At 40.1% G+C, this 11,619-nt stretch overlaps 1 protein-coding gene across 1 annotated transcript in view; it reads right to left on the reverse strand.

Moving 5' to 3' along the window:
* The window catches only part of pkd2 (polycystic kidney disease 2), a 32,302-nt gene extending 21,199 nt beyond the window's left edge, over positions 1–11,103 (reverse strand). Inside the window, exons 1-5 of the mRNA XM_057844249.1 lie at positions 11,019–11,103; positions 9,958–10,863; positions 7,373–7,486; positions 1,900–2,033; positions 1,348–1,823 (exon numbers count right to left, since the gene is read on the reverse strand). Coding sequence (XP_057700232.1) covers positions 1,348–1,823; positions 1,900–2,033; positions 7,373–7,486; positions 9,958–10,390 — 1,157 coding nt within the window. The 5' untranslated portion in view covers positions 10,391–10,863; positions 11,019–11,103. The remainder of the gene's footprint in view (positions 1–1,347; positions 1,824–1,899; positions 2,034–7,372; positions 7,487–9,957; positions 10,864–11,018) is intronic.
* Between the last annotated feature and the right edge of the window lie 516 nt (positions 11,104–11,619).

Here is an 11,619-nt window from a genome sequence, read left to right on the forward strand (position 1 = left end):
ATGCGAATCTCCCGTTCCACCACATCCCAAAGATGCTCTATTGGATTGAGATCTGGTGACTGTGGAGGCCATTTGAGGACAGTGAACTCATTGTCATGTTCAAGAAACCAGTCTGAGATGATTCCAGCTTTATGACATGGCACATTATCCTGCTAAAAGTAGCCATCAGAAGTTGGGTACATTGTGGTCATAAAGGGATGGACATGGTCAGCAACAATATTCAGGTAGGCTGTGGCATTCCAACGATGCTCAATTGGTACCAAGGGGCCCAAAGAGTGCCAAGAAAATATTCCCCAAACCATTACACCACCACCACTAGCCTGAACCGTTGATACAAGGCAGGATGGATCCATGCTTTCATGTTGTTGACTCCAAATTCTGACCCTACCATCCGAATGTCGCAGCAGAAATCGAGACTCATCAGACCAGGCAACGTTTTTCCAAACTTCTGTCGTCCAATTTCGATGAGCTTGTGCAAATTGTAGCCTCAGTTTCCTGTTCTTAGCTGAAAGGAGTGGCACCCGGCGTGGTCTTCTGGTGCTGTAGCCCATCTTCCTCAAAGTTCGACATACTGTGCGTTCAGAGATGCTCTTCTGCCTACCTTGGTTGTAACGGGTGGTTATTTGAGTCACTGTTGCCTTTCTATCAGCTCGAACCAGTCTGGCCATTCTCCTCTGACCTCTGGCATCAACAAGGCATTTCCGCCCACAGAACTGCCGCTTACTGGATATTTTTTCTTTTTTATGTAAACCCTAGCTATGGTTGCGCGTGAAAATCCCAGTAGATCAGCAGTTTCTGAAATACTCCGACCAGCCCTTCTGGCACCAACAACCATGCCACGTTCAAAGTCACTCAAATCACCTTTCTTCCCCATAATGATGCTCCGTTTGAACTGCAGGAGATTGTCTTGAACCATGTCTACATGCCTAAATGCATTGAGTTGCCGGCATGCGATTGGCTGATTAGAAATTGAGTGTTAACGAGCAGGTATACCTAATAAAGTGGCTGGTGAGTGTATGTTTGATATTTCTTTGTATGTTCATAAACAATAATCAAAAAGCTTACAGCTCCTGGTCTCTCACCCAAGTACTACCCAACGCTGTTTATCTTCCGAGATCAGGCGTTCTCAGGGTAGTATTGAAATTGTGAAAGGTACCTATTGAAAACATTTTCCTGTGTACATTAATGCAGCAATGACATGACACGCACGCAATGGTGCTAGCGGGCCTTGATTTCTCTACTAGCACACCCTTCCCTCCCGCTTGGCACTATGGGCCCCGGTTCGTATTTGCGCACCCGGGCCCGGAGCTGATTTATTCCACCACTGCCTCCGCAGTTGAGATTTACCTGACAATGCAGAAAAGGTTGATGTTCGCATTGTAGACGGCGAAGTCCAAGAAAACGGCCCTGGTGCCCCTGTCGAGCCACAGGTTGTCTTTCAGGAAGCGCAACCGGACCGCAGACTCCTCCCTGGTCCGGGACAGATCTCGGTAGTATCCCCCACCGCCATATTTGGAAACACGTCCCCAGCGAGTGCTCCCGGTGCCGCTGGCCTCCACTGCGTACGTCCAGGCGGTCCCGTTACCGGGCCCAAAGGGGGCGGTGTCCTCGTTGGTGCGCGTGTAGACGTCGTAGCAGTCGCGCACTTGGTCGCGCAGGTCCTCGTGGACGCTGCACGAAGCGTTGCGGACCTTGACCTGCCGGAGCCGTGGCACCCCGAGAAGGAGGTTCTCGTAGAAGATGAGACTGTGGTTTTCTGGAAGGCTCTTGTTGTTGTACCACACTTCCCAGTACATACCGTTAAGAAACGGGCCTTCGGTGAACTGGGATAACGCGTGATTAGAGATTAGATAAGAGCTAACATCACACTTTTAGAACCACTGCGACGTTGACACGTACCTTCCAGAAGTCATCCATGGTTGAAATGCTCCGAAACGTGGTGGGATCTCCATGGGAAAGCGGCGTGTCCAAGAAAAGCTGCGACATGACTTTGGTGTAGTAATACATGTTGGCGCTCACCATCCCATACGTCACTGCATTACATTTTAAAAACACAAAGAGACACATTGACATACCAGCATACTAAGGCAGTGGTCTGCAACCTGCGGGCTGCGGTCCACTAATGGTCCATGCGGAATTTGTTAATAGGCCGCACAGAAAGCATGAATAATTTGTAGTATTTCTGTTGTAGCGATTATTTGCGTCCAAATTGTGTTTTTTTTTTAAATAGCTAAATTTTCTCCTACGTAACGGTGGCCTAGATGCCTCTTGCTTGCTTGTGTCGGTCATGTGATTTGTTACTACAAGAATAAACTAGGGGTGTCAAACGATTAAAATTTTTAATCGAGTTAATTACAGCTTAAAAATTATTTAATCGTAATTAGGGCTGCAGCTATCGAATATTTTAGTAATCGAGTAATCGACTGAAAATTCTATCGATTAATCGAGTAATCGGAAAAAAACAAATATTTTTAGGTGAAGAGCAATTATAAATATACATGAGAAAACAAGACATTTCATCTAATTTTGAACCATTTTCAGTCAATCAATGTCTTTATTTTCGATGTACTGTACATTGTTGAAAACAGCCAACAATTGCATCTCAGATGTAACTAGAATAAAAAAAAGACTAATTCACTGCTTTCACTCCAAAAACTTTTAGATCTTATAAAAAATATACATATATATGTCTTACCTAAAAACGCCATTACGCTTGATAACACACATCACTTAAAAGTTAGGATTTTTTCCCACGTTTCAATTGAATTTCGATTTGTGTCAAGCTATTTTTAAGTTTTAGTTATGTTTTAAGTTAGTCTAAACTGTAAGTCCTGATAGGATTTTGAGTTTTTGCAGTGTTCAAAATAAATGTATGATACAGGCTGTATTGGAGCACATTAGGGACCAGTGCTACTTGGCGTTTTATCCAGCAATGACTAATGAGCTAAAACTGATTGTTAGCATTATTAAGTTTTTATTTTACACCCTCATCACTCCACAGTGCTATGTTATGCTAAAGCCTGTATGTAAGACACGTTAGCCACGCATCGACAGTGGTCATAATTAATAGAAACCTAGCCCTCCGCAGGGCTAACGTTACGTGAGCGAGTGTCAGTATTTATTAGCGCTTAGTGCTCTTTATTAGCGCTGTACTGCTTTAAGATGGCGGCTGTTTACTAACGCCGATGACTATGTCATTTCGCATCTAGTTCAACATATATGTGATCTCTATGAAACGCATCAGATGCTACCTGCTGCTACCACTGTAGCATCATGTGGGCTACTTTTTAGCAACGTCGGCGTCGTTTGCAGCGGCTGTCGGCTGCAGTAAGTTTTATTTATTTATTTTTTTTATTGCTTCTTCCTTTACGCATGTGACATTAGTGCGTTGTCCCGCATTAGAAGTAGTCTGAGCAAAACGTGATGCTTAGAGCTGTCAAAATTAAACGATTACTCGAGGTGAATAAAATTACTCGGATCAGTTTTTAAACTCGAGCAACTCGAGTAGCTCGAGTATTCGTTTCAGCTCCAATCGTAATTAATCGCAATTCAAACCATCTATAAAATATGCCATATTTTTCTGTAAATTATTGTTGGAATGGAAAGATAAGACACAAGATGGATATATACATTCAACATACGGTACATAAGTACTTTTAAAAAATTTATTATAACAATAAATCAACAAGATGGCATTAACATTATTAACATTCTGTTAAAGCGATCCATGGATAGAAAGACTTGTAGTTCATAAAAGATAAATGTTAGTACAAGTTATAGAAATTTTATATTAACGCACATTGTCTCGTTGCCGAAAAGGGTGACAAAATCTAAAAAAAAACAAAAACATAATGCACGAAAAACGTACACGTTTTAAAATCAGTGCTCACTTGTACAAATTACGCCAAAACCATTTGACAGGCATGAATTATAGTGGACCGTCACAGTTAGGTAGTAGCACTCTGTAGTACGGGACGTCCAACTATCAGTGGTCAGGGCGAAACTATGTGCTAAAGCGATATCATCTTCGATGGCTTTGCGTGCCATTTCATAAATGTCGGGGATAATGTTGTTGGAGAAATATGTCCGCGAGGGAACAATGTAACGCGGGTCAAGTGTTGCAAATAAATTAACGAAGCCCGCCGTGTGTTTTCACTGGTGTCCTCTTCGGGGTAGTCCTGCTCTGAGAATGTGATATCTGTGGGTGATGCCGGCCGGCTGTGGTGCCGGAGTCATGTTATAAGTAAAGCTGGGAATCTTTGGGCACCTAACGATTCGATTACGATTACGATTCAGAGGCTCCGATTCGATTATAAAATGATTATTGATGCACCCCCCCTTTTTTTCTTCTTTTTTTTTTTTTTTATGTTTTGTACATTAGTTCCAAAATTGTTCAAAAATCCTCTCAGGCTAAACCAAACTACTATTTCAGTATCAAGTTGACATATAACAGTAAACAAATATACGAAAATAACAGTAAATAAAAAACTCCAGTCCCCATTCTGTATCAGCATCTTTAAACTACATTCAATTAATTTAATGTTGTGAATCAACTGTTACAGTTTTTAAAATGGCTCCCATTATTTAATAATTTCCCTTCTGTCTACTTTTGTCAAAGTTTTAAAACTATTTCATCATTTAAAGATAGATTCAAAATAAGATTCTGCCGATATAGGAGTGTTTTAGATAAAAAGTTAATTAGGTTCGCTACAACAGAGCCTTCTAGAGAGGTCTACTGCTTTAAGATGGTGGCTGTTTACTTACACCGGAAAGTCTGTCATTACGCATCTCTGTTCAATAATACAAGTTCTAACACGGATGTCGTCTGTCATTTTGCATCTAGTTCTACATATATATGATATCTACTGTAACCGTATGTTTATAGCAACTAGCAACTGGGCGTTGTTTGTAGCGGCTGTCAGCCGCATTCAGGTTTGATTGTTTTTTTTTAATCTAGCGGCATGAGTTGAACATGATATTTATTCTCGGTCCGTTCTTCATTGTGTCCCAAAGACCGCGCTGACTGGGTTTTACTTCCGCTTTACCTGGTATAATTCAATAATCGGAATTTGGATATTTGTGAATCGTTCTCGAATCTTCCACAGCAGAATCGCGAATAATCTAAGAATCGGAAATTTCACACGCCTCTAGTTATAAGTGTTGCCATTAGCATAGGGAACAAGCGCTGAGCAATGCTTAAAAAAATTTTTTTTTTTTTTTTTTTTCAATATTTTCTCTCCCTCCACATTGTAGTCCACGGGGAAACCGAAATGTTGCCACACCGCAGACTTGAAAGAGGCCGGTGCTTCCTCAAAATTCGGTCTCTCCACTCCTCCGCTCGCCATAGCGTTTTGTTTTCTTTCTTGTTTCACTTTCACTTCGCTCATAAGCGAGAGAGGGCGTTTCTCTGCTTCTATTACACAGCTGCTTGACAGCGATCGGACATTTACTTGCGGGGCGGGAATTTCTCCACAGCTGTGCTTCACGTCACACACAGGCACACAAAGCTCGACCAATTCATTCCACAAGCGTTCGGAATAAATAAATTGCAAAACCGAAAAGGCGCGGTTCATAAAGGCGTATTGAACCGTACAGGGCGAACCGTACGGTTCGGCTTTGAACCGCAAACCGTTGCACTGCTAATGAAGAGGCTCAGAAAATGTATTCATCGATTAAGAAAATAGTTGTCGATCAATTTGATAATCAGTTAGTTGTCAACAGTGTTGTCAGTAACGCGCTAGTTAGTAACGCGTTACTGTAATCTGATTACTTTTTTCAGTAACAAGTAATCTAACGCGTTCATTTTTCTACATCAGTAATCTGATTAAAGTTAGTTTCCTTAGTGTCTCTGCGTTACTATTTTTTCATTGCCTCATAACGTATGTAGAATGAAGAATATTATAGTCATGAACGAAGAGCATTTTGAATAGAAAATGCTAAAATAAAAGGTTCCCGGTACGTGTTTCCATGACAACCTCTTAGCTATTTCCTGTTTTAGTCTCGCGTCACCTGTTGTGGGACTTAGGCGGGTGGGCATTTGCGCAGAGTGCTGAGACGTTGCGAGGGAATGTTGATCTGTGGATATCCATGAATGAAGGTATTTTTCCTTCATTCTGGAGTGTATCAGCAAACATGCGCGGCTGTTTCGTAGCTTTGCCGTAGCAACGACAGGCAGTCATCGCTCTAAGTTGGCAAGCTTTGTTTACATCATATACGTGTTCAACATTTATGCCGTGAGGTGATGTGTTCGTTTACATATGTGGGATGTGTTGTTAGTCCGATTGAGTGTAAAGTGCTTAGTTGCCGCCACGTTTTGTGGCCAAATTGACCGCGTGTGTGTTGAGAGGAGTACTTCCGGGTTGTTAATGTGCATGGCTGCACGTGCATCCGCGCCCGCCACCACCTTTGTGTTTATTGCACTGTACAATCCACTTGCGTGTTGTTGATTATTGTGCCGTCAGTTTGCATTGTTTTACATTGGCACTGATATGCTGTTAACCATAACCCGAAATTCAGAAGTTTTGACATGAGGCTTGATCTTAGAGTTAGCGGGGTTTAGTTGGTCTGTGGAGTTGATTTCAACAAATTCCAAGCAGTTTGTCAGATATTTGTTAGTTTCAGTGCTCCGGAGTGGCTAAGCTAGCACGAAATTGTGATATTCCCCTTTAAATTCAATCATTTATTCAATCATTTTTCTTTTGTCATTCTTATGTTGAGGCGGCAAAGGGAGAAAAATGGGTAAATAGTAACTGATAGATTACTTTTAAAGTAACTTAGTTGCTTTGATAATGAAGTAATCAGTTAAGTAACTAGATTACTTTTTTGAGGCGTAATCAGTAATCGGTAATTAAATTACTTTTTCAAGTAATCTGTGACAACACTGGTTGTCAACTAATTGATTAATCGTGGCGGCCCTAGTTTCCAGCACGGACAGGAAAATTTTTCGTCCTTTTTTTCCCGGTGCATCGTTTCCTTTGAACGCCACCGACACCGTCCCACTCCTAATATACAGCATGTTAGGTTCTGTGTAGTATGCCCACCTTGATGCACCAATTTTGCCTTTGCTTTAGGCTTTCCTCTACACAACAACTCAAAGTCCGTATGAAAAAGAAGCACTTCTCCAGCTCGGCTTGGTAAAATGTGCCAGGAAAATTTTTCCTTCACCACAAATTGGCATTTTTTTTACTGAAGCAGCAAAAAGAAAAGAGCAAAACCTAACTGTGACCATCCAGCACACTTCTAAATTTTGCAGCCCGTAGGGTAATTCGATCCCTCTGCTCGTCGTTGTACCTGCTCCACTCATTAACAGTGATTTTTGTGCTCTTTTCGGGGTCAAGAGAGAAGTTTCAAATCAGTGGAAATGTTGACTTACAGACGCAAATGGTGATGAGAAAGGCGATGTAGGTGAGCATCTCTCGCAAGACGTTCCACAGGTAGCGCTCTCGACTGGTGTCGTTGTCCTCCATCAGTTCCGTGCCCCATAGAACTGCAACGGAGACGTGAAATACAGGTTGGATCAGTCATGGTTTGGAATGATGGTGTTTGCTATTAGTCTTCTGGTTAATTAATTTTATTTCTGGGAGCCTGAACCAATGGGTGATCATGTTTAACGGTGATAATGAAAAAAAAAAAGTTACAACGAGGAGTGTAACGATACGTTGTTCTGGTTCAGTATATTCATAGGTTAAGCAATAATCCAATTAAATTGATCGAAAAGTAAAACATCTTTTTTTAACTATTGTTTCATTAAAAAGAATGGTTTTCATTCAAATGTCTGAAATATTTCACCAACAAAATTCGACAACAAAACGTCTAAATTGCTTTGTATTTTTAAAATTTCTATAGTTAAAAAGTATGTGATTGTGTTTTAGGGCTGTCAAAATTATCGCGTTAACGGGCGGTAATTAATTTTTTTAATTAATCACGTTAAAATATTTGAGCAATTAACGCACATGCCCCGCTCAAATAGATTGAAATGTACAGTACAGTGTAATGTCCGCTTGTTACTTGTTTTTTGGTGTTTGGCGCCCTCTGCTGGCGCTTGGGTCCAACTGATTTAATGGGTTAGTACCATGAGTGAGCATGGTGTAATTATTGACATCAACAATGGCGAGCTACTAGTTTATTATTCGATTGAAATTTTTACAAATTTTAATAAAACGAAAACATTAAGAGGGGTTTTAATATAAAATTTCTGTAACTTGTACTAACATTTATCTTTTAAGAACTACAAGTCTTTCTATCCATGGATCGCTTTAAGAGAATGTTTGACAGCCTTAACCCTAAAAAATGATGGGAAACAATTTTTTTTTAACGTATTACTATAAATATTCCTGGCTGGAATATTCAGTCAGAATGGATGTGGCATTTACTTCTCCACTAGGTAAGCCAGAAAAACGCGAGGGCTCACACACACACACGCACACACACACACACACACCTGGGATGACTGTATGTACGAGCATGGGCTAAGCTACTATCTGAGCATATATCTTGTTCAAGTTAATTTTATTGCTGACACTTCGTTTCGGGGTCATCAACATTTTTGCCCCCCTTGCCACAAAAGTCAAACTCCGCCTATGGCTCTTACTTTTACCCAGGGGTGAAAGTGGCTAGAATTTCTTGCCGGAACTCACCGCTTGAAGGTCGCCACGGAGCCAGAAATTTTATTATTATTATTATTTTTTTCCGTTTTTTTTTTTTTTTTTTTGGGGGGGGGCTATTTAAACTACTGAAATGCAAAGAAAACTGTTTTAGCAGGTATTTCTATAACACATGTAAAAACTAACAACAAAATCTGATTTTCATTCAAAATTGTATTTTTTCAATGATTTGCAAAATAAAAGTTAACAAAAACAGCAATAATCACAACCTCCATCTCCTAATTTTTATTTTCCCTCATTTCCTCACATACTAAATGCCAGTTCTCAATTTTAACTACTTAAGAACATAGGATGTATATTAAAATTTAAGTTAATTTAAACATTGTCTTTTTTTTTAATAATTAAGATATAAGTAACATACATTCAGAAAAATAAGTACAAATGACTAATATCATGCAGAGTTAAATGGAATATATTTTGAAGAGGGCGCAAACATTGATTTTTCTAAATCATAAGGAAACTAGTAAGTAGCCTAACATAAATTAACAAATATTGTCCAAAGTGCACATTGACAGCTAAGATGTTCTGAACCTCCCCATCAGAGCAAATAAAACTAAATATGATGAATAAGCCTCCTAAACTCTTTCCTTGCTTTTAAAGATTTGATCCATTTTATGTTGCATTGCCCTTTTTTTGTCGCATCAATTCAACAAGTTTTTTTTTTTTGCTGTTCCAGAAAACATGCACATTTGAACGAATCAGAGCTAACTATCTCTGGTGATCACATGTCAGTATGTCAGCCAATTGAACGGACAAATGAGTCCAGGCGTTTTGCTTTGCTGCGTGTATTCACAAATTGACGTTACTCATCATCGTCAGACTCCGATAACTGCAGCAGCTGGGGAAACCTCCATGCCGTCCGTGGAATAAAATAAATAATAAATAGAGGTGGAAACGGATTACGCTACACAAACACTTCATTATGCTTGCTGTTAACACTTGTGTATGTAAATCTGATGTTGGTAGATTGTTTTCTTCTTGGAGATGAAATGCATGTGTGGTAGCTCAGCATTTTTAAAAAAAAACATAACGTTTTGACAGTTGCCGTCATATTTTTGGAATCAAAGCACCGTGTACCGGTACAGCATTCCGGCACTGAATCTTATACCGGAACTGCGTTCCTGCCCTGACACTTATACCGGAACTGCGTTCCTGACCGTTCTGGCCCACTTTCACCCCTGCTTTTACCTTATTTAAAAAATAACTCAATTGAACAAGTATTTTAAAAAGATATATGAAACTCAGAGAATCAAATGCAAAGTTTAAAGTTTGTAGAATTTGCAGTGTGTCTTACTTCTAATTTTGTGTAGTATTTGCTTCATACAGCTGCTGTGCTCACGCCTGCCCCGCTGCCCGTCGTCCCCACTCGGAGTCGGGTAGGCACCTCCACCATGGATGTGTGGGCTGCCTCCACCACCTCCGCCGACGTTGTAGCTACCCAGACCGCTGCTGCAGCTGCTGTTGCTGGAGGTCGTGGATGCCGACCTCCTCCCGGGGCTGGCTGGAGGCCAGTCCGCTGCCATGATCTCGTCGCCGGGCTCGAAGCCCGGGTTGTCGCGGCTCCAGGCTTGTCTGGAAGGGGACGACGGAGTACCCGCGACGGTACCTCCGGCCGCCGAGTCGTGGTGATGCTGCCGCTGGATGCTCTCCATCTCGATACCCTCGCTCGCCTCGGAGGGATGCGGGGAGCGGGCGCTGTGCTGAGGTTTTACCCGAGATGAGCTCATGGTAACCGGGCTACTTTTTCAATACGTCACGGATGAATTCAACAGCTGGAAAAAACGCCACCCCACTAAAAATGACTAAAAATTACACAATTAACCAAAAAACAAGTTAAGAAAAAATTGTTATTAATTCTACTTGTTGAATTGGCTCATTGTTGTTAAAAAAAAATCACCGTCGTTGACAAAAAAAAAAAAAAAAAAAAAAAAAAAAAAAACTTCCAAACTAACTTCGCCTCTAAAAATGGCTTACGTCGCCTTAAGAAAACACAAAAAAATGCCTTGTAAAACTTCAAGTTGTAGTTTCTTGGTTGTTCTCTTCTACAAACACTAATAACGACGGCAAATCGTCGCGTTGGTGAGAAAAATGCGAGAGCGAGAAAAAACTTCTCGTCCCGGGACAGCCATCTTGTTCTTTTGCTCAACTCCCCCCCAAAAAACACTCACATTCTCGGGTTACATGAGCAGGATGGCGTTGGCTAAAATCATGGGGACAAAAAAGAAGCAAAATTGCCTTTCAAACATTTACAACGTATCATTATTACATTATATATTTATAATTTCACTGGATTATTTAAATATATATATTTTTTTCACATAGAAAAATATATATTTAAACAAAAAAATAGTTTACTCGTCTTTGCTGATGTTGCCCATTCGATGTAAAATCAACACATTGCAGCTGAAAATGTATTTTTTTCTTAGTTTCATTTAAATGAAGTTACATAACATTGCTGTGTATGTTGCAGACAGGTTACTATGGCAACCGACAAAATCACAACAAGCCTGTCAAGATTTTACAAACTGAGGTTGAGGACTCCCGGGATTTGTTACCCCCATCTCAAAATTAAAAACAAATCTTAAATTAGAGTTCCCTTTTCTATGATATTAATTAGAATTCCCGTTGTATTTTGTTTTTGTTGATTAAAACCAATGTTATTAATTAACAAAAACATTGATACATTGATGGTGATAAAGGTTAAATCTATTTTTAATCCAAATAAAAATTAATTCGATGTCTAGTGATGGATGTTTTTAACATATAATTTCTTCTTCTTTTACAAACTACCACTACAAAAACCTTTGCTGGCAGCGGATGAGTTAAACGGCATGCGTATGTGTGTCATATGAACTCAATATTATATGACCAAGGTTAAACCTTACATTGACATGATAAATAATGTTCATTTCCTCAGCATACATTTCATTTTGAAATTAGATGATATTGTACATAT

Source organism: Corythoichthys intestinalis, chromosome 8, assembly GCF_030265065.1.
Source record: "Corythoichthys intestinalis isolate RoL2023-P3 chromosome 8, ASM3026506v1, whole genome shotgun sequence".
In the NCBI taxonomy this organism is placed as follows: Eukaryota; Metazoa; Chordata; class Actinopteri; order Syngnathiformes; family Syngnathidae; genus Corythoichthys; species Corythoichthys intestinalis.